This window comes from Lolium rigidum, chromosome 2, assembly GCF_022539505.1.
Source record: "Lolium rigidum isolate FL_2022 chromosome 2, APGP_CSIRO_Lrig_0.1, whole genome shotgun sequence".
Lineage (NCBI taxonomy): Eukaryota > Viridiplantae > Streptophyta > Magnoliopsida > Poales > Poaceae > Lolium > Lolium rigidum.
The window spans coordinates 284,880,116-284,903,393 of NC_061509.1; the positions used below are offsets into that span (position 1 = coordinate 284,880,116).

General features: G+C 46.9%; 2 protein-coding genes across 2 annotated transcripts; both read right to left on the minus strand.

Moving 5' to 3' along the window:
• Positions 1–910: 910 nt before the first annotated feature.
• On the minus strand, positions 911–2,510 carry LOC124688993 (calmodulin-binding receptor-like cytoplasmic kinase 2). The gene is made up of 2 exons (XM_047222600.1): positions 2,243–2,510; positions 911–2,141 (listed from the first exon to the last, which is right to left on the minus strand). Exons 1-2 carry the CDS (start codon positions 2,508–2,510, stop codon positions 1,024–1,026), a joined length of 1,386 nt encoding a protein of 461 aa, XP_047078556.1. The 3' UTR covers positions 911–1,023.
• Positions 2,511–3,165: 655 nt separating this feature from the next.
• LOC124693585 (probable E3 ubiquitin-protein ligase RHB1A) lies at positions 3,166–7,146 on the minus strand. Its single transcript, XM_047227070.1, has 6 exons — positions 7,016–7,146; positions 5,893–6,022; positions 4,975–5,143; positions 4,758–4,895; positions 4,128–4,237; positions 3,166–3,672 (listed from the first exon to the last, which is right to left on the minus strand). Exons 2-6 carry the CDS (start codon positions 5,956–5,958, stop codon positions 3,643–3,645), a joined length of 513 nt encoding a protein of 170 aa, XP_047083026.1. The 5' UTR covers positions 5,959–6,022; positions 7,016–7,146; the 3' UTR covers positions 3,166–3,642.
• Between the last annotated feature and the right edge of the window lie 16,132 nt (positions 7,147–23,278).

Sequence of the window (23,278 nt, forward strand, 5' to 3'; positions counted from 1 at the left end):
CAGTTATCTATATGTAAAATTAGCCGTAGAATTTCCTTGCTATTTTGGAAAGATTTCTGGTATGATGAGGAACTTCTGTGTGGCAAGTTTTCTCGGTTGAAGCCTCATTGAAGCAACTCACACCGAAAACACAACTATTGACTAGAGGAATTTCCTTTGGGGAGAGAAATACATGTCATCCAATATTACTGGGTTTTTTTGCGAACACTGTAGACGCTCACATATACATACATATACTCTATCGTTATGAGCTCCTTCGAGAGACTGCGTTCAAGAAATTTTATCCGACGGGTCTTGAGATTGACGAAGTCATCACAGACGCCTCGCCGTCGACGGGAACGCCGCCTCCCACTGAAGAATATTCTGCCTTTAATGATACACCTAAGTGTCAAACCTAGGATTTGAGCTCCGGTGAGCTGTGGGTGCCACTACCCTCCTAACCATTCAACCACATGTTGGTTCTCAATATTAGAGGTTTCTTTTTGAACAAGTTCCCAAGACATGGCTCTCAATGCTATTTGGAAATCTAAATCACTACCCAAGATCAAGGTTTTTCTTTGGTTGCTCATGATTAACCGGCTTAACACTAGAGATCTCATGTTGCGCAACATTGGCATGTGGGGACTGGACCAGAATGGTCTGATTTGCTTCTTGAAACAAAGGACCATATATTTTTTGAGTGTGCGTGTGCCCTAGAGTGTTAGAGCTCCATTAATATTCAGTGGGAATGTACACTTCTTCTTTCTGACAGAATTCTAGAGTGGCAGCTTGTGAGATTAAAAGTTGAGGATTCGATTTGGGTATACTACACCAATTCAAGATCTAGGATGTTACTAATCTTTTTGTGACGTTTCTCGAGTGGTATGTACGGTGCAACGTAAGCGAGTCTAGTTCACCATTTGCCTTGCCTTGCGTGTTGTCACTTCTCACGACGAAATATTTACAATCAAATCCAACCGGTTAGCATCGTACTACATAGGTACGTACGTGGACGCGTTACCCGACAAAAGACCAAATCAAAAATCACATCCTGCAGAGCTCGCCGGTGCCGGTGCTGGCGCTGGACGAGCTTGCCCGGTCGGAGAAGGCGTCGTAGGCGCCCATGGTGGTGGCCACCATGTCCCTGTACGTCTTCCTGACGGCCCAGAGCGCGCGGCAGCAGTCGTCCATGCTTGGCCGCTCGTCCCTGACGGGGCCCATGCACCGGAACGCCAGCTCCAGCACCGCCTCCGCCGCGCACCCCGCCGCGGCCGTCCGCAGCAGGCACGGGTCCAGCACCTCCTCCGCCGCCCGCCCCTCCACCAGCCGCCGCATCGCCCACCGCGCCGTCAGCCGCTCCTGCATGTCCCGCTTCGCCTCGATGGGCCGCCGCCCGGACACCAGCTCCACCAGCAGCACCCCGAAGGAGTAGACGTCGCTCCGGTCCGTCAGCTGGCACGTCTTGAGGTACTCCGGGTCAAGGTAACCCGCCGTGCCCTTCACCTGCGTCGTCACGTGCGGCCTCCCCGCTCCGGCCCCGCCGCCGCCGGAGCCGAAGCCGGCGCCGAGGCGCGCGAAGCCGAAGTCGGCCACCTTGGCGCGCAGCGAGGCGGTGAGGAGGATGTTGGAGGACTTGATGTCGCGGTGGATGATGGGGTGGTCGGAGTACATGTGCAGGTACGTGACCCCGTGGGCGACGTCGATGGCGATGTCCAGCCGCGCGCCGAGCTCCAGGAACCGGCCGTGGCACCGGTCGAGGTGCTCGCGGAGGGTACCGCCGGGGACGTGCTCGATGACGACGACCCGCTCGTCGCCGTGCTCCAGGTAGCCGTAGAAGCGGACCAGGCTCTGGTGCTCCACGCGCGCCATGATCTTCACCTCGCTCCGGAACTCCACGTCCACGTGCGGGCTCTTGGTGCGGGCGCGCTTCACGGCCACCACCGTGCCGTCGGGGAGGACGCCCTTGTACACGGCGCCGAACCCGCCCTGCCCGATCTTGAGCGCCGGGGAGAAGTTGTCTGTCGCCTTGAGGATCTCGTCCATGGTGAACACCGAGCTCTGGAACTGCTGCCCCGCGGCCACGCTCCCCCTCCTGCTGGTGTTGCTGTACAGCCCTCCTGCTCCCCGGAGCAACGACGGCCGCGCGGTACCGTGGCGGAATGCTACAGGATCAGCACGCACGAGGCGATGATTACTCAACGGAACCCGACGAGTTGACAACAACAAGAAGAAGATCAAGAAGGGAGGGGAAGACTTGACTTACAAGGTGGCTTCTTGATCGCGTCGTCAGGTGCCGGCGCCGGCGCCGGTGCCAGCGCCCTCTTCTTCTTCTTGGAGGCCGAGGCAGGCGACGATGGCGTAGAGAGGGAGCTGAACCAGACGCCGATGGACCTGAACAGGGACTTAGCCCGGCCGCTGCTACTGCCGGCGGGGAGCTGCTGCGACCACAAGGGACTCGGCCCCGCCGATCGTCGCCCGGGCCTCCCGGCCGACGACGACGACACGTTCCTGCGGTGGTCGCGCCCGGCCATGGCACCCCCACCTACACACGCACCACTCCAAAGAGTCGACCACGAACGGGCGGTGAAGACGACGTACGGTGTATATAGAGGAGGAGAGCAAGACAAGGCTGGCGCGACCATGTCCACTCCATGGCCGGCCAGCTAGGCATCATCGGAGGTGGGCCCGCTCCTCAACGTACAACGTAGCACTGCATGTGAGCTGTCCGGACCCACTTGCAGCGGCACGCAAAGTCCTGGATGACTTCGCTCCCTATATAAATGTGCTGTTCTTGGTGGTAGAAGAAACCTTCAACTCTCGTCGTCGTTTGCCAGGTCAGTTGTGCTAACGAGGATTTGATAACCACATGTAGGTGCATAATACACGGGAGGAGTAGCACAAAACCTGCAGAGCAAAATGTTTGTTGGAGCTTGGAGAGAAGATGTCAACCGCTTGACGAATCTTCAAGTGTGCCTTCACCATCACAGCCTGACCAGTTCTAAGTTCAAACTCCAGATGAACACACGCAACAATAAAATCTATCACCCATATATCCAGGCAGACAGTTTGTCAACGAAAACAACAGTCATCAGCCAAAGAACAATCCCCCCAGCGGATAAAATTATGCGCCAGCCCGCCGAGAGATGGATTACTCAGCAAGAAACATAAGATGGGCAGAAGGGCAACTGAAGAAGATAGCACACTGGATTCTCCTGGTCAGAAGGGCAGGATATACTTTTTTTTACAAATGGAGCATAATTTAGAACCAGTTTCCTTTCATTCCTATCACCTATCTACTGTGAGATGGTTTATACAGAGGCTAACCACCACCGAATCGGAAACACGACCAAATTCAGAAGCACAAAAAATAAGAGACTATAAAGTAAACTATAATATGCATATTGCAGAAAACTCTTTCCTAATCCTCCTGGTACCATATAAAAAGCCACAGCTAGACACAAATGGTACTACAAAACAGGGATGACTTTTTTTAACAGGTCCTTGATGTTTCCTTCTTTTCATTATTTCCCATTTGTCCACCAGACCATATCATATCAGGAGCAGAGTAGTTGCTGATTTTACTTCCCCCATAACAGCTAGTACTAAACCTCCTCAATAGGCACCACTCCAAGCCCCAAGAGAGGATCCACCAGAGTCAACATGCTATTCATACATCTCGTCTATCAAAGTTATCTGCAACATAACACATGAGGCTTTTGTCAATCGAAGATACCATATTTACTTTTCTAATGATTTATGCAGAAATAGAATTGTCACAAATTGCGAATTCGGAAGAAATAAAAGAGATGCCCATAGGTTGTCCACTTATATTCATATTGATCAGCATCACTAGTAGGTTGATATCTAAGCCTTTTCAAGATGGAATGCTGTCACAAATTGCAAATTCAGAAGAAATAAAAGAGATGCCCATAGGTTGTCCACTTATATTCATATTGATCAGCATCACTAGTAGGCTGATATCTAAGCCTTTTCAAGATGGAATGCACAAACTCCTATTAAATATTGTTTTCCATACATCACATCTCTTTTAACAATAAATAAACATACAGGAAATGGCAACTAAAAACACATCAGCATGTTTTGATGGCAGTGCCTCGAGTTACTTTCATGGGTTTTGCCGCACTAACCTGGTCACAGACTGGGCAAGTTTCACTTCGCTCCATCCATTCAAGGATGCAACACAGATGGAAATGATGCTCACACTTGGTAATGGAGCGGGGATTTTCTTCATCATATTCTGGTGAGAGGACAAAAAAAGGTTATTATAAGGAACTTCATGGTCCAGCACAACATAGAACTTAATTTAGAACATCCACTGGTGCATCAGTGGAGTATAATTGGAGTATTGCACACATAACCAACCAGAAACTACAGCATGGTGCAAGTTCTTAGCTTCCAACTTATCGAAATGGTTCACTATGTCAGAAAGTATGCATTTATAGCCTAGTAAACTGTCTAATGTTTCACTACAAAAAATGCTTATAAAATATGCAGAATATCCATGCACCAAATGCAGACAAATAACTGGGCACCAACACTTATTTGATTGGCAGATTTTGGATACCTTATCACCTGGCATCATTTGAGAAATTACAAATGGGTATGTTTCAACTAAAAATGAGTCCATTAATCTCCTGAACGAACTTATCCTAATGCCAATAAATCAGCAAGTAATACGAAGAGTAGCAAAAGATACTAAGATCTTATCCTCACAATCTACAGTAGTATTATTTATCCATGATCAAGAGAAACAAAACCTTCAAGGCAGATAGGGCAAACATCCTCCTCCTCAGGCTTGTCTTCAGGGACACCTTTTTCACATGATTCATATTCATCCGCCTTCAAAGATTCCTGCTGATCATCCGTTTTGCTCTTAATATCCGACTTCTCCAAATCTGCACATGAAGAATTATAAGCTTACACCATTACAGGTTACTTGCAATCACAAATCCTCAACGCTAATAAAAACTTTACCTGAGTTTTCTGGCAAGCCAACATCATACGGCAATGGTGCAGGTGGAGCCCGATAAGTGTCAGGAGTGGATGTGTCCAGATTTGTGTCAACTGCGACTACAGCAGAAGCCGGAGATGATCCTTCAAAGGCAGAAGACAATGGTTCATGCTCTTCTTGATTCTGTTGGTGCTGGATAAAGCAACGCCAATACGGTCAGACAATTCAAATGACTCACAAAGCCAAAGGCTGACACAAAACAAAGGTACCACCAAGTTATTATTAATCAAGAAAATTTACACAAATCACCCAAAAAAGGAGGTAGTGTTTTTTTGGCAAAAGGGTGTGCATATCACATAAGACAACATAAAAGGCTTACAGTAAGCAGTATACTGTAAGACCATTGAGGCTACAATGCCAAATCATAGAGGATGAAGACAAACAAATGGGAGAAGCACACTGTATATAACATAACTTGTCATGTTGCATCAAACTGCAAATAAGGCAAGCACTCTGCTATTATAAGCATGTGAAAGTAAACATCAGCTGAATCTGCAGCACTAGCATATGCTAGATTATTAAATGAGCAGATTGTATTACATACAGCAACTCAAATACAGAAATGTATCATGATTGTGAATAATCTGATTGATCTTCATAAAAACAATGCAGACTATAGCAGTTAATGGAATGAACAAGAGCAACAAAAACTAATGATAACTCAGCAATTTTTGTGTGGAAAAGTAAGGCAGATGGTACAACTATAGCAGTTAATGGCATGAACAACATCAGAAACTACTGATAACTCAGCAACTTTTGTGTGGAAAAGTAAGGCAGATGGTAGAGACCACCCTGACACTAGCATCAGGTTACTTATTCCGCAGCAGTAGCACACAAATCAGAGAACACTGTGAACAAAGAGATATAGAGGGTGTACATACGTAGATATGAACCGGCGCTCTATCGACGTCAGATCTTCCTGATGAAAAACAACAGCAGCCACCCATTCTATCCTGAACGGAAAAGCTTGATCCGGGATATCCTCTAGCTGTTGTTTTTGTCTCTCATACCCTACAAGGAAATAAGCCATTGCTGATTAAGAAAGAACAATAAATCGTGAAGAGCACTAGAAATACAGCATATGAATACAAGATGTGGCAAAATATGCCGGTGCACCACCATAAAACGACCTATCGTTCCTGGACATGGCCATACCATCATACAAGGCATGTTAAACCATGTACCAGACTCATTCTACCTAAGAAACAGAGCTCAGCAGTGCCACTGGGGCAGCTTCTAAGTTCATAGCAAGTTAACCAAGAACAGAGCTACCTATTTTCCCTGCAAACAAGGCTTGCACAAGACAATTACACACTACTCACCACACAGTCTAAACCACGAAGCACGGCCCACTTCAACTCGTAACTGAGATATATAGGCGTGGGCAAGGCTACGATATGCTTGTAACACTACTAACAAGCAACACCAAGCGTCAGACACCACTGCAAAATGTGCAAGCAAGCGCTAAATTGGGCATCTAGAAGGCATCCAAAAGTCACCAGATAGCTAGATATCTACCGAAAGCAACTATAGCCCGCACGGAACGCCGCAATCCTCAACTGACTAGAACCGTCCCCCTTCTTGTGTGCGGAACAAGCTGCTGCTACTAGCCCGTCGCGCGCTGCTCCGAAACAAACCAAATCCGCAAGTCACCGGACGGATCGGAGCCATCTGGAGAAGGAACAGACAAGCATCGGGGTCGGCGCAAGAACGAGGCGCACCTCGAGAAATCCCAAGCGGAAAGGGTAGCACGCCACGGCTTTCCGGCCCGCGCTGGCTAACAGAGCAGCAACAACCCAAGCAAAACCCCGACGCTTCTCCTTCGGCAGGCGGGCGCGCGCTGGCGGCGAGGAGGGGGGCCGGAATCGAGGAGAACTGGCTGGAGGGAGGAATCAGGCGGAAGAAGAGCAACCCCACGCGCGCGTGAGCAGAATCGTCCCAAGAAATCAATCGACCCGCGCGCGGGAGAAAAAGGCAGCGCGCCGGAGCGGGAGGCGGGGGTACCTGGAGCCGGAGGGAGAGGTGCGGCGGTAGAGCTCCTCCTCCGGCGACGGCGAGCAGGAGCACGAGCAGAGCTCCCCCGGCTGTGGTGCGTGCGCCTCTCCTCACCTCTGTGGAGGGAGAGAGGGGGTGGTGCTTTGTCAGGGTGCGGAATCTGGAGGGGTTTTTCTGCAAGAGTCGCACGGCTGAGTGGAGAAGAGGACCGGCGAACATTATCTACTCACGCGACCAGCATACCCTCGTCTCACTGACTGTGGGCCTGGGTCAGAATCCGGGCCCGCAAGTCATTCTCCACTGATGGGTGGCCGCGAAAGGTGAGAAAGATCCTCTTCGCACTGGCTGCCCGACTTTTCTTTATCGTCTGTTTTCGCGGAGGAAAATAAAAACAGAATTTGTTCAGCGGCAAGCCACGGAGGCACGGTGGGGCCCCACCTGCTCGGGCCGTCAGCTTCGCAGGAGTTGGTTGGGATGGTTGGACTTTGTGACGCTAACAATGCCGACGTGGCTTTGACTTGACGCCCATTTTTTTGCTGTGGTTAGGTAAGCTGTTTCGTGCTACTGCTATTCCTGAAGTTAGTAAGAAAGCAGTCTATGGAATGCATTCACGAAGACGCCATTATTTTTGGTGTAATGCAAGAAATTTAGCTAATTATTAGGTTACATAATACTACAATGTTTATCTTTTTTTAGTAAGTGGGTTTGGGTTTAGGTGTTTGAAAAATGTTTTGAATTCAATGAGCATGCCCATTTCCCTCCATCAATTGCAAATACAGCCAAGACGGTCAAAGATGGACCGACGGTTTCGAGACGCCCTTGGCTAGATTGTCGTAACGCACCCCGCTTGTCGGCATCGCTAGAGCCACTCCGAGCACGTGGATTGCTCGGCTGCATGAGTCTCGACCTACGGAAACCGACAATTGCTGAGAAAGTTCATTTCCCTCCATGGATTACGGCACGACAAAGCCGGTCAAAGATGACCTGACACTTTTGGCAGGTTTCGTTCGGGCTGTTTCCGAGCACCATTGGCCAGTCTATGGTAACGTACCCCGCTTCTCGGCATGGCTAGAGTTCCTTCGAGCACGTGAATTGCTCAACTGCATGAGTCTCTACCAACCAAACCTGACAAGCCGGTCAAAGGTGACCTGGTACTTTTGGCAGGTTTCGTTTGGGTTGTTTCCGAGCACCATTGGCCAGTAACGTACCCCGCTTCTCGGCATGGCTAGAGTTCCTCCGAGCACGTGAATTGCTCGTCTGCATGAGTCTCCACCTATGGAAACCGACCAAGCCGGTCAAAGGTGATCTGGCACTTTTGGAAGGTTTCGTTTGGGCCTTTTCCGAGCACCCTTAGCCAAACTATGGTAACGTACCCCGCTTCTCGGCATGGCTAGAGTTCCTTCGAGCACGTGAATTGCTCGGCTGCATGAGTCTCCACCTATGAAAATCGACAAAGTCGGTCAAAGGTGATATGGCACTTTTGGAAGGTTCTGTTCGGGTTGTTTGCGAGAACCCTTGGCTATTCTATGGTAACGTACGCCGCTCTCGCCACAGCTAAGGTTCCTCCGAGCACGTGAATTGCTCGGCTGCATGAGTCTCGACCTATGAAAACCGACAAAGTCGGTCAAAGGTGATCTGGCACTTTTGGAAGGTTCTGTTCGGGTTGTTTCCGAGCACCCTTGGTCATTCTATGGTAACGTACGCCGCTTCTCGCCACGGCTAAGGTTCCTCCGAGCACGTGAATTGCTCGATTGCTTGAGTCTCCACCTATAAAAACCGACCAACCCGGTCAAAGATGACCTGGCGCTTTTGGCAAGTTTCGTTTGGGCCGTTTCCGAGCGCCCTTGGCCAAACTATGGTAGCGTGTCCCGCTTGTCGGCATGGCTAGAGTTCCTCCGAGCACGTGAATTGCTCGGCTACATTAGTCTCGACCTATGAAAACCGACAATGTCGGTCAAAGGTGATCTGGCACATTTGGCAGGTTTCTTTTGGGTTGTTTCCGAGCACCCTTGGTCATTCTATGGTAACGTACCCCGCTTCTTGGTATGGCTAGAGTTCCTCTGAGCACCTGAATTGCTCGACTACATGAGTCCCCACCTATGAAAACCGAAAAAGTCGGTCAAAGGTGATCTCGCACTTTTGGAAGGTTTTGTTCGTGTTGTTTCCGAGCACCCTTGGCCATTCTATGGTAACGTACGCCGCTTCTCGCCACGACTAAGGTTCCTCCGAGCACGTGAATTGCTCGACTGCTTGAGTCTCCACCTATGAAAACCGACCAAGCCGGTCAAAGATGACCTGGCGCTTTTGGCAATTTTCGTTTGGGCCGTTTCCGAGCACCATTGGCCAACCTATGGTAACGTACCCCGCTTCTCGGCATGGCTAGAGTTCCTCCAAGCACGTGAATTTCTCGGCTGCATGAGTCTCGACCTATGAAAACCGACAATGTCGGTCATAGGTGATCTTGCACTTTTGGAAGGTTCTGTTCGGGTTGTTTCCGAGCACCCTTGGTCATTCTATGGTAACGTACGCCGCTTCTCACCACGACTAAGGTTCCTCCGAGCACGTGAATTGCTCGATTGCTTGAGTCTCCACCTATGAAAACCGACCAAGCCGGTCAAAGATGACCTGGCGCATTTGGCAAGTTTCGTTTGGGCCGTTTCCGAGCACCATTGGCAAGTTTATGGCAACGTACCCCGCTTCTCGGCATGGCTAGAGTTCCTCCAAGCACGTCAGTTGCTCGGCTGCATGAGTCTCGACCTATGAAAACCGACAAAGTCGGTCAAAGGTGATCTGGCAATTTTGGAAGGTTCTGTTCGGGTTGTTTCCGAGCACCCTTGGTCATTCTATGGTAACGTGCGGTGCTTCTCGCCACGGATAAGGTTCCTCCAAGCACGTGAATTGCTCGACTGCTTGAGTCTCCACCTATGAAAACCTACCAAGCCGGTCCAAGATGACCTGGCGCTTTTGGCAAGTTTCGTTTGGACCGTTTCCGAGCACCATTGGCAAGTTTATGGTAACGTACCCCGCTTCTCGGAATGGCTAGAGTTCCTCCAAGCACGTGACTTTCTCGGCTGCATGAGTCTCGACCTATGAAAACCAACAAAGTTGGTCAAAGGTGATCTGGCACTTTTGGAAGGTTATGTTCGGGTTGTTTCCGAGAACCCTTGGTCAATCTATGGTAACGTGTGCCGCTTCTCGCCACGGCTAAGGTTCCTCCAAGCACGTGAATTGCTCGACTGCTTGAGTCTCCACCTACGAAAACCAACCAAGCCGGTCAAAGATGACCTGGCGCTTTTGGCAAGTTTCCTTTGGGCCGTTTTCGAGCACCATTGGTCAGTCTATGGTAACGTACCTGTGGTGACCCGGCATACCACTGCATGGTGTAGTATGCAAGTCTGATATAACACCAATGAAACACCGTTCCACTAGTATTATATCGCTCAGAGTGGTACAACAGAAACATATGCGGGTCCAAGGCATGTCTATAGAATTACAACACTGACTCTTTACAAAAGATCCACACAGCCTCCTACTTTACAATGAGGTAAATCTGCAAATAAACTCCAGAAGAACGACTCGTAGTGTAATCCTAACACGAACTCTATTTGTAGAGTATTTAACTAGCTACTGAGGCTATGAATAGATTCTAGCTAAATAGGAGCTAGGTTTAGGAAGCTAGTTCCCTTCTACTTGCTTAATCTAGGTTTTCTCCATGGTGGGTGTGGTATATGACTCTTCCGGCGAGGCTTCGTCCCTTGAAGTAGTTGTTGACTCCTCGGTCTTCGAGTTGTGCTGAAGATCCTCCTTCATGGCCTCCATATCTAAGCAGGGGATTTAAGAGTGGGATGAGTACGAGCGTACTCAACAAGTTCATTATAGGAAAGAGGTGTTTAATGCACTAGCTACGACATTAGACCAGAAAGTCTAATACCAATGCAGGTTTTCATAATCATTTCTTCAAGAGATTGCTTTTATTCAGAAGAACTATGTCAGTCAGCCTTCACCGGTTTACTAGAACTTCATGGAGCTCCTTTCCGGCAGCGTTCGCAGTTCCATATCCCGGAACAGGGAGTGACAGGTCACGGTTCTTTACACTCTGCAGAGGTGTGTTGCTTTACCCATAAGAGATCTTAACCTTGGTGCCAGCCGGGTGATCTTCCCGTCCACACTTCCTATGGTGTGAGGCCCGGTATAAGGTCTAGCCAATCATGTTCCTCCGCTACCTCGAACACCCACCCTTTGTTGCATGCGCCGACCACGGGTCCACGTCGGTCCCATTATTCCCGTATTTCGGGGTGGACCCCGACCACGACAACGATCTCTGGGCTCTACCATACACTCCTACGCCGGTGGCTGCAACCCATCCTAGACCGCAATACCGTGGGGACTTAGGACTCCCCGGCCTCACCATCTTGCTCCTTCGGGCGACAAGTGTACTACGGACTATGCCGTGGGGACTTAGGACTCCCCGGCCTCACCGGCTTGCCCCCTTGGATTACAAGTGTACTACGGTAAAGCGCATCCGTTGATGGACGAGAGGTGGAAACACTTTTGACTACTCCGTCCCACTCCGGATCTTATGGTTAACACGGGTATTACGGCACAAGAATCACTGGCGACATTTGTTGTTTAATCCTAGATGGATATAAACCCGTGCAATAGAACCTCCACCATATCAACACAATCCATGGTTCCATTGCCCACCACATAGTCATATTCATAGTTATGAAAGTAGTGGTTTTTGGTTTTTATGCAATAGTGATAATCATAGTACTTTGCAAGTAATTTGATAAAGATACTCAAATGACATGTGCAAGTGATGAACTTGCCTTTCTTGACTGCAAGATTATGCAGACAAGGTCTTCGATACGCAATAATTCCAAATTCTGAAATAGCATCATCGTCCGGTAAGGACGATGTTTAAAAGATTGGCAAGGATGCAATAATGCATAAATATAAGATGCAATCGCTCTAAGCGTGACCTAACCCCGATGATTTAGGATTAGTGAGTTGAAATGATTTGTTTAAAGTGTGTTGCACTTTTAGAGTGATTCACAAACAAGGTTCTTATTCAGGTGTGATTACTTGGTATCCTAAACATGTGCTGCAATATATTGTAATAAAAGCATTAATAGCACACAACAATAACATTTGGTATAATCCTAACATGTAATGAATAGTGGTTGGTTTTAATACTACATGGCATGGTTAATGATTAATTATCATATACTTCAGAAAGAATAACTTTTGAAGAACATGTTCTTTAATAAAGAACAAGTATGATAATTAGGGTTGTGGGGTTCTATGGTTTACTTTGGTTTCCACTGCTTCTGGAGTAAGTAGTCGATGTGTCACAACATGGTTGGATTTATCAGCAATTAGTCTTGATTGGTTTTACTTACGCAATTATTTATACATGGTTGCTACCATGGTGGGTTCATCTTGCTAATGATAACTGGCTAGGGTTTATAGGTCCTTATAAGCAGGGTTGATGATGATTCCTTATTTTCTTCAAAAGAATAACTTTCGAAGAACATACTTCTTAAGTAATAAGAAGTATATCAATTAGGGTTGAGGTGGTCTAGGTTTTACTGTTGGTTCTATTAAATAAGGTTTAATTGGCTACTAAATAGGAGGGTGGATAAGTATCCAACACTAATAAGGTTTAGTGGAGTATGGTTATGGAATGCTCAAGATTTGGTATGATTGCTCCTAAGGTTCATCACATTGGTGTGATGATAAATATGGATATTTAAAGTTGTTGCCTCTAAGTATAGGAACTAGTGTTGGTCCTATTTGATCATCTAGGTTGGATAGGTATGCCTACATGGACTACCAATTATTGATAATAGGGCTCCTACAATTTTATGTGGCATGGCAAGTATGTAATTGCTATTATGATTCTATGTATGAAAATTAGAACACCAAGATTATATGAGAGGATCTAGGGTTTAGGTTTTAGAAGTAAATTAGGGTTCAAAAGAATTAGTGGAGCTATGGTTCCAATTTGGATTAGGGTTTTAGAGTTGCACATGAAATGATAGGTTCCTAGTTTTCTACCATATGGAACTAGGGTTTACTATTTACCATGTAGTTCTATGATTAATAACTTCAATTTAAGATTGAAGTTATTAGTAACTTGTAAATAGATAAAATAACATTGAATTTGGCATTTTTTTTTCTATTTTAGAACAATTAATAATTAGGTCAATTAGGTTTAAATCCTTCTAATAAGGATTTAACAAAATAATAAATAAAGAAAATTAGTTTTAATGTTTTCTTTATTTAATTACTGGTTTTTATTTAGTTTTGGAAATTTTTACTAATTATTGAATTTTAATTGAATTTAGAATTACAATTAAAGGCTTAAATAATAGGTATTTAATAATTGAATTTTTATTAAAAATAAAAATTTCATTTTATATTTTTATTGGGTAGATTTTTCTTTTATAGGAATTTTGATATCTCATTTGTATTTTTCTGAGTTTTTATGAATTTCCTATAATTATTTAAAATTGCAGCAATTTATTGAATTGAAATTAAAACAGAAGAATTGCTAAATGTACCCGGCCAGCATATACCCACAAGTCCATGATCAGGTGGGGCTGCTGCCAGGTCAGCTGCCACGAGGGCTTGACCAAGTCCAAATTGCCACCGTGGCAAGGATGTTGCTAGCCGACGGCCAGACGAGATCGTCGCCGGCGACTGAGGTTCCCCGAGGCGCGGTGCGTGGGCTCGTTGGAACCGGGGCGACGAGACAAACCTAATGCTAGCGGCGCCGCCCCCTATGTGTCACCGGCGTCACCCCGGCGAGCACGAACAGCGGTGGCGGTCACGGTTTCACGGCGGTAAGGCGTTACGGAGCAAATTGGGACGCAAGATTAGCATCAATCAACGGGGAATCTTACCCTGATGCTCAACAGCTGATCGCTGGAGTCGATTGAGGACGGTAGTGAAGAGGCGGCCGCCATTTCCCTCGCAGTACTGCGAAAGGGATCGACTCAATTCTCCCTCCTCCGAGCTCCCCTCGGCGTGTATCTTCTCCAGATGAACGAGGACGTCGAGGCGCTCCTCCAGAGCTCAACGGCGGTTCCAGGGATGGTCTGAATCGACGGATTGCTAGGGTTGCTTCGGCGGTTTAGGGTTTCGGTCATGGCGACGAAAAGAAGAAGAGAACGAGGCTCTGGCTTCCCTCCCGTATATATACGATGCTCGACGGTTGTCGTCGAGAGCGTGGGCAGCCACGGCGGCCGGGACGTGGCGCTCCTCATCGCGCTGGCGTCCCCGCGTGTGTCGTCTGTGGAGAAGACGAAGACGACGACGTCTCGTCGTTCTTATCCGGGTGAAGGGGTACGTGGGCTGTGCTGGCTTGACCGCTGGACTGGGCCTGGGCTGCTCCTGGGCCTTCCTAGCTGGGCTGCTGCTGGGCTGCGCCACGGCTGCACAACCAGGTAAGGTCTGGTAAGCCCCTTTCTTCTATTTCTCTTTTATTTATTTTCTGTTTTCTATTTCTATCTTGAATTCATATTTTGAATTCATATTTTAACTCTTTTCTGTTTTGCAGGTATTTGACACTATGTTAATTTTATTAAGATATGGTGTAATGCTTATTACTCCACTATTCTATTTGACATAATTATCTGGTATGAGATTGAGTTTATACATATGTGCTCATTCAAAATAGCAATTGGACATGAGTTTACATTTTAATTTTCTTTTTCCTATAAATCAATTCTATTTGGAATGATTAATGTTGATATCTTCAACTCAAAGTAATTCAGGTGTTGAATTAGGTCTTGGTTTCCATTTGAGAAATGATTGCTTGTAAGTTATTTTATGTGCACAATTATGTGTTAATAAATTAGAAATTCTACTTAAACTCCTTCCAAGTTTAGTATTAAATTGTGGTGTAGTAACACTTTTAAATTTACTTAGAGGAAGTACTACTCTCCTCATGGTTTGGTTTAACTATAAGGATAAGTGGTTGATCACCCATATGGTTTTAATTATAGTATTTAGCACTAGGATAATCTTAGGTTCAATAATTGAAGCCTAAGGTTTAGTTTGTGAGCAATTCTAAGGTTCTACTGATATTCACCTAATGGCATATGGTTTGGAATTTACTTGTGACTTAGGTTTTAGTTGTGATCACCCAAGTGGTTCATAACTTGGTTTGAGATATAATTCTGGTTTGTAGAATTGAGATAACACCATAGTGCATTGGCTAAGTTTTTATCTCCCCTAACCATGGTAATATGGTTACTTGCTACATATCTTATGTGCTTATCTAATTACTAAGGATTTGAGAATGGGCTCTATCTTATTCCATTGGGCTTCTATTAGAATCCTTAATTCATCATTGAAGTAACTAGATTGGTTATAGTTCTTTTTATAGTTAACTTTGGTCATATAAATGTATGGTTTCTCACCATATAAAATAGAGAGTTTAACTCTAAGGTTTTTCTTAGGTTCTTAAATCTATGGAGTATAGATATGGTAGGATTCTACTTATGATCACCAAGTGATTCACAAGTTAAGGTTGGAATATAAGCTTAGGTTTTCTTACTAGTTACCTCCCTAATATTTCATGTGGTGAATAATATCTAGTTATCCTATTAGGGTTTAACTTATCCTCACATATCTCAAGAGCATGATCATGGATTAGGCATGATCAACTTGTTCTTAATATCTCTATCTCAAGTTCTTAGGGTTTAGGATCATCACTCAATTTATAATGATCAAAGTTTGGCTTCCTAAGGATCTCTCATTAAATGGGGTTCTCACTTCCATGATCAAGCATTGTCTAGATTAACTAAACATAATATCTCCCTTATAGTTTCTTGAGTGGACATGGTTATGGGTGTCTCAATTATCTTGAGTATAACACCATGGTTTGAGCTTTCTCATTTAAGAATAGTTATTCTAGGGTTTATGGTGTACTCCTAATATTTATTTAGGTTACTGAGCCAAAGATTTAATTGTCTATCTTAGTTGGTTTATTCCACTCCTTATTTCACTAAGTCATGGAGATAGTCTTATTCCATTTGGTATTTGGTGATCTCACCACTTCAAGGTGGAATGGTTTACCTATTACTTTAGTTCAAAGTTTAACATTGATTCTTAAATAGGTAAAACTAGAATTAGTATGATTGGTCTCTCTCTCATTTGGGAAGGACTTGCATAATACTCTAGGGTTCCTCTTGAAGATAATGTTTTGATCATATGGACATTTATATCCAAGGTTTGCCTCAAGGTTTGTCATTGCTTCCATAATTAATGAAATAGGACTCTCACCTCTCTAGGTTTGATGTGTAATAACTTGGAATGGAGAAGAATATATATTTCTAGAGTTGATCTCCATGCCATGTTTCCAAGAATGAGGTAAAATGAATACCATGAGATTCATGGTAGGATCATGGATTAATTTAAGACATGGAAAAGATAAGTCTAGAATGGTTTCTCCATTTTATTGTTACTTGGTTTGTAATTGAACAGATGTTCTTATGTTATGGCAATGATTACCATATTATGATCTGTTATGAGATCAAGCAGTTGATCATTGATTAAGGTGTTGTTGTGTTGATTATTAGTTTCATTTGATCTAACCCCTTAGATCAAATTATCTCTACCCAAAACAAGGTTTTATCAAAGTCACATTGAGGTTTGTAGCGCTTGACTTGATGAGCTACTTCAATTCCACCAAGGTCAAGTGAAACTTCGCTATCTGTGACTGTTTTACTTTAAAGCGCGAAAATTCCCCAGATTTTCTATGCATGAATGCAATGCACACACCTGTTTCCTCTATTTTTGTAACCCCAATACCTGGGATATTACAGTACCCCGCTTCTCGGCATGACTAGAGTTCCTCCGAGCACGTGAATTGCTCGACTGCATGAGTCCCCACCTATGAAAACCGACCAAGTCGGTCAAAGGTGATCTGGCACTTTTGGAATGTTGTGTTCGGGTTGTTTCCGAGCACGCTTGGTCATTCTATGGTAACGTACGCCGCTTCTCGCCAAGGCTAAGGTTCCTCCGAGCACGTGAATTGGTCGACTGCTTGAGTCTCCACCTAGAGTCTCCACCTATGAAAACCGACCAAGCCGGTCAAAGATGACCTGACGCTTTTGGCAGGTTTCGTTTGGGTCGTTTCCGAGCACCATTGGCCAGTCTATGGTAACGTACCCCGCTTCTCGGCATGGCTAGAGTTCCTCCAAGCACGTGAATTGCTCGGCTGCATGAGTCTCGACCTATGAAAACCGACAAAGTCGGTCAAAGGTGATCTTGCACTTTTGGAAGGTTCGTTGTTTCCAAGCACCCTTGGCCATTCTATGGTAACATAGCCCGCTTATTGGCACGGCTCAGGTTCCTCCGAGCACGTGAATTTCTCAACGCTACATGAATCTCCACCTATGAAACCCAATAATTAGTGAGCAAGTTCATTTCCCTACATCGAGTACAATATGACCGAGCCGGTCAAAGATGACCCGACACTTTTGGCGGGTTTTGCTCGGGCCGTTTCCGAGGACCATTTTCCAGACTATGGTAACGTACCCTGCCCATCGACAGGGCAGCGTTCCTCTGACCACGTGAATTACTTGGCTGCGTGAGTCTCGGCCTATGAAAACCGACAATTCATGAGCAAGTTCATTTCAGTTTGTCGATTATGATATGACCAAGCCGATCAAAGATAGCTTAGGGCATCTCCAGCAACCCGACTCAAGCGGACGCAAGTGACCGTTTGCGTCCGCCCGATCCAAAAATGAGTCTGCACCCTAGCCTAGCGGCCCGACGCAAAATGATCGGGTTGTCCGCGGGGATGCTAACGCGGCCCAAATTTGTGCCACGAATGCCGCGGATGCAATGCATAACCATTCACTCGCACAACCCTAGTCGCCTCCCCAATCCCAACCCTAGCGCCTCCACCCACCTTCTCCACACGGGCTACATGGCGGGTCCTAGGGGCCGAGGCCGCCGTGGTCGGGAAGGGGCAGGGAGGCCGTGCTGGTTCTGTCGTGCCTGCATGCTCGTTGTAGTATATATGCGTGCTCTCCCTCCCATGCAGACTAGGAGTGTCCGCACGCCATGTACTTCGAGTTCGTTGTCCACATCACGGAGGACCCTCTCGACTGGAAGAGATTCGCCAAAAAGTTCGTGGAGTTTCTCGCCGGCTCCAAGCCAAGGTGCGCCTGCGGGAAGCCAACTGCGTCATTCACCGCTGGCTCGTCGAGGTCCTATTCGACGGGCAAGGAACCAGGTTCCTCGACCGGGACTTTGAAAAGTTTGCCCGCGACCAAACCCTGGAGGTCGGATGCCCACTGCACTTCTTCTACGAAGCTGAAGGCGAGATGAGCGCCAATGTGTTTGACGATTCATCCTGCTGCGGGCACTACCATAGCAACGACTCCGGCGACGACATCGGAAACAACTACGACGATGACGGCCATCTGTAGATTCTAGGGTGTTCCTTCTTTACATCGAAGATGGCAAGTGCTAGTTGAAGCCACTAGTGTAGGTTTTCTGGATGTTCTTCCATCGAAGCTAGTGTAGCGAGGAGCCGAGGATGCATAGACCCATATAGTTTGGGTGACTGGGCATTCTTTCTTCGCAGCGAAGATGGCGAGGGCCAGTAGAAAACACTAGTTAGGTTGCCTCATTTGGTGATGTTTTACATTTGTCTCGAAACATGCGTAATATGTCTATGTATCAATAAAAACAAGTTCCAAAACAGCGAAATGTGTCGGGTCGCTGACGCAAAATGTTAGTCGTGGTCCGAAGAGCGATTTCGCGTCCGCGAACCAAGATAAACAGACATGCGCGGTCACATTGATACGAGTCTCTCCAGTCTAAACTAGTTGTTATCCTCAAAAGAAACTCCTATGACACATATTTGGCCATGGCAAATGGCAAGATTTGTCTACTTGCATTGGAGACGGATGAAGGTTGTTGAGTGGGATAGGGTTTTCTTGTTTGGGGTGGTGGCGTTTTGTTGACGCCTTGGCGTACGGGGCGTGTGTGCATGCACCTTAGTTAAGTGCTGCTCCCCAACTAGCTAGTGAGGATGCGTAACGGCGACGGAGTCCAATTGCTTTGTCTTGTTTATTTTGTCAATTAAATCCGGCCAACTCACTGATTAGTACCACTTCTATACAAGACGTGCTGCCACTAAGATGGAATAGATTAATTAAAGAATGTGATGTTGAAGAGTGAGAAAATGGACTCTGATTGATCTGGAGCTCTAGGCTCCAATCACTGTAAGCATTTGATGACGCAGAGAGTGGAAGGTAGTAGTAGCTCCGAAGAAGCGAAACATAACACATGGTGTGCATGAGCTTTTTTTCTTAATGAAGCGATAAGCTCCAAGGTTGGTTCTTGGTTAGTTGGGATCCTCATGCGTCCATATCTGAGGGCATGTGCAATGGTTGATAAGACTATCTTATCTTAGTCCTGCCACGTAATCTAGATATAACAATAAAATATGATATACAATGGGTTATTTTTTAGTCTTATCTTTAGTAACGAGACATCCTAAATTTGTGGTGAGAGAGATTGTGCTAAGAGATCATCTCTTAGCTAAGAGAAGACAAAGTCTTTTTTTATCTTTCTCTTTCCTCCACCTCAGCAGTTATCCTACGTGGCACCGCTAAGATATTACCATTGTACATGCCCTGAGAGTGACGTCAGAAAATCTAGCGCTTTCAATCCACACGGCGGGCAGGGCAGGACATGTCGACTGGGCTGAGATCCCTCCGAACACGCGAAAAATAAATCTTCTAGCGGGCCAGATTATTTCTCAGTGGCGCGGGCCAGAAGTGGTCGCTGCTATCAGGAGCAGGTCATCCGAGCGAGCCGGCCCAACGAAAGAGAGGGCACCCACTCTAGCTCGGATAAACTCGGCTCGGCATATAATTCGCTGGTTAAAGTTATACTACTTTGAAAAACGTATAGGCTAGCTTAATGGGGACGGAAGCAAAATAAAATGAGGTGTTCAAAAGCTTTGCATTTTGTGGATGCAAGCCAAACCAACCAAAGTGGATGATCTCGGCTCGTTAAGAGCATCGGCATGTTCAAGCCGATTCTGTAAATAAAGCCATCTCAATTCACTTTGTCTCTTCTAAGAAATACTTTGTACTCTTATAAGGGTTCATGCTGCCTTTAGTTAATCTACCATGGAGTGAGGAAAAAATAATGCAGAAGTTGTGATGGGTGAACCAAAAATGCATGCTAAAATATCCTATAACGAAACATTTTCTATTGGATTTTTGTAGCAGTTGATTATCAGAGAGCTTGTATTATCCACACACAATAAAATTTAAACCTAGTCTATACTTGAAAGGACAAAAGAGCGCTCTCCACCGAGCAACACAAACTATGGTCCTCGGCTTCGCGTGTGCATCCATTTTCGCTCTAGCTCATTAATTTTCAGCAAAGTTTTCTAAATGATTGGATCAACAAATAGAGAGTGGATTTGGTGATCAGGGGGGTACGTGAGCACCTCCTAGCCACCGTTAGATCAACTTTGAGATGCAAATTCTGGCTCACGGCCACCATACGGCGTTAATGCACCACCGCTCAAAAACACACAGCACAACCGCTCCTCCACTTGCCTCATCTCCTCAACCGTGTCGCCCCGGCCTCCCTCGTCAGTTCGAGGAGCCGCCCGTCCGCGCAAACCTGGGCTCAGCCACCGCCGGCGGGACCCAATCAGCTCCGCCCTTCCTCTAGCTGCCGATGCGGAATTCTTCCTCGCCATCGCTCCTGCGCGGAGACCACCCGCGCCCAGCGCCACCCCTCTTGGCCGCTCGCGCCTGCGGCGCCCTACCGCCGTCGCTGCTCGTCTCCGCTCGCCGCCAAGACGCCCGCGGCCGCCGTTCACCTCCCCGACGCCGGCCTCGCCGCTGCTCCAGCCAAGCCCGACGCCGCGGGCCGCCGCCTCTTCTCTGGCCCCGCCTCGTGCCTCCGCGTGCTGCGCCGCACCGCACGCCGGCGCCCTCCTCTGCAAGCTCGCCAGCCGCCGCTCGAGCTCCTCGCTGACTCGCGCCGCTTCTGAACCCCGTTGTATGCCGCTGCTGGACCTCCCCTACCGCAGCAGATGGAGCTCGAGGAGGACCACCTGCAGAATGAGCGATTGTATACATTAGTTGGGTTCTTCAATTTCATTGGAAGTTAATAACGATGAGCGATTGTACACAGTAGTTGGTTTGTTCAGTTTCATAGGAAGTTCTAAATGTTTGGGTTCAACTTCAGCTTCAGCAGTCAGCACAGTACCACACTATGGAGTAGTAACCATATGTAAGCATGAGCTAAACAATTCAGATAGGAGATAGCACTACTACTACTCAGATAGCAAATGAAGTGGGCAAGCATTAGCTAAGCGATTTGTAGAGATGAATTAACAAACACAAACCAGAATGATGTGGCGCAAAGGATGACTTCTTTTTTCTAAACTGGTTGCCTTATTCTCTTATTACCATGATTGTAGCATATCAAAGGAGTATTATGGAAATAGCAATGTACTCATTCTGTACTTATGGTTTACAGGGAGTACTAGTGGCCAAAATAAGAATCATCTAAATCAATTGTTAAAAAAAAAAACTACTCCAGTAGAAATGTCCAGTAGTAAATCCCTGGATTTCGGTTCGAGAGCTATAACCTCAACATCAGTACTCCGATGTGGATTGTGGTTTTAATTTTGCTCCAGAGCAATAGCCTCAACATCAGTACTCCAATGTGGATTGTGGTTTTAATTTTTCTTCCAGAGCTATATCACAGGGATTAATTGTAATCATGTTTTGGTTCTACTTTTAAGAGTTCAATCATGCTGCTGCGGGTGGGTTGTGGGCAGAGCTTGTAAGCAACAGAGCTCGTAAGATTAAAACCGGCTTCTTCCCCATCTCTTCAGCCTCACCGGCTTGACGATGGCGATGCACCAGCCGCATGGCGACGACAAAGGCGCACAAAATCATGGACGAAGGGATAATAAGTAGATGGCCCTCTCATGGAGAGAGGACGAAAGAAACGAACGCTCTCGGTGCGCACCTGCCGTGGCGTGCTCTGTGGAGGCGGCGTTCGTCCACCGCCCCGGCGCAGCGCCTCCATCTGCTTGTCGGCGGCGACCTCTTCAACCTTGACGGCAGCGGCCTCCTCCTAGAGCTCGTCGACGGCAGCCTGTCCGCTCCGCGCTCGTCGGCGGCCTCCCCTGCGTTTGCCGGCGAACGGGTCGTCGCGCGCATCTCTCCATGCCTCGTCGGCGACGGAAGCATCTTCATCGAGCTCAGCCGTGCGCAGCCTCCCTGACGCGTTCTCGTCAACAGTTGTGGCCGCGGAAGCCTCCTCCCCGTGCTCGGCGGCGCGCTCGGCGGCGCTCGACCTCCTCACGCTCGGCGGCGCTCGGCCTCCCCCGATGCGTGCTCAGCGGTGGCGGCAAAGGCGGCGGCTTCGTCGGAAGCCTCCTCCTCGCGTGGTCCGCGGTGGCGGCGCAAGCCTCCACTTCGCGCTCGGCGCAATCCAATCCGATTTTGTGTCGCATCAGCGAGCTTGTTAGGCCGGCCGGCGGCGCATGGATGGTTTGGTGGGCGTCTGTGGAAGGGGAAAGGGGACAAGAAGCGACGCTTTATTTTAGGACCTGAGCCACGCGAGGCTCCAGGGTCTGTCTTCATTCGTTTCAGAGAGCTAACGGATTATTGGATGTCGTTAGACACGTGTCGAGTAGCTAGGGGGTGCTCACGTACCCCCTGATCACCGGGCTTCATCCGTCAACAAATATATTATATTAGATTCTGGCAACAGTTGGTAAATTAACTCAAAATTAAGTATTCTCATAGAGAAATATCATTAAACTTCAAAAGGAACAAATCGTGAACATGCCAAGCTAATATGCTTCAATAGTGCTATAGACTTGTAAACATATGCCCTTGTAAGTCTACTTGATACCTTTCAATATAACCTGAATAAATCATGATGAGTTATTGGTTTCGGAAGGTCTGATTACGCGAAGTCGTCTTTTCAAGGTTCTTATGCATATTCTACGCAAATCCCCGTGGCAAACCGGGAAAGGTATACATAACATTATGATTTAATTTTTCTTCTAGGTTATATTGTGTGCATTGGAAATGCTATTGATGTATATTAGAGAGCATGTACGCCATACGGGATAACTCTTAAACTACTCCGAGCAGCAAGGATAAATTTTTGTGCGGACAAAATAAGGAATTACCAATGAAAGAAATTTGAAGAACAAACCATCTATAGACACGGCCCGTGAGATAAGCTATC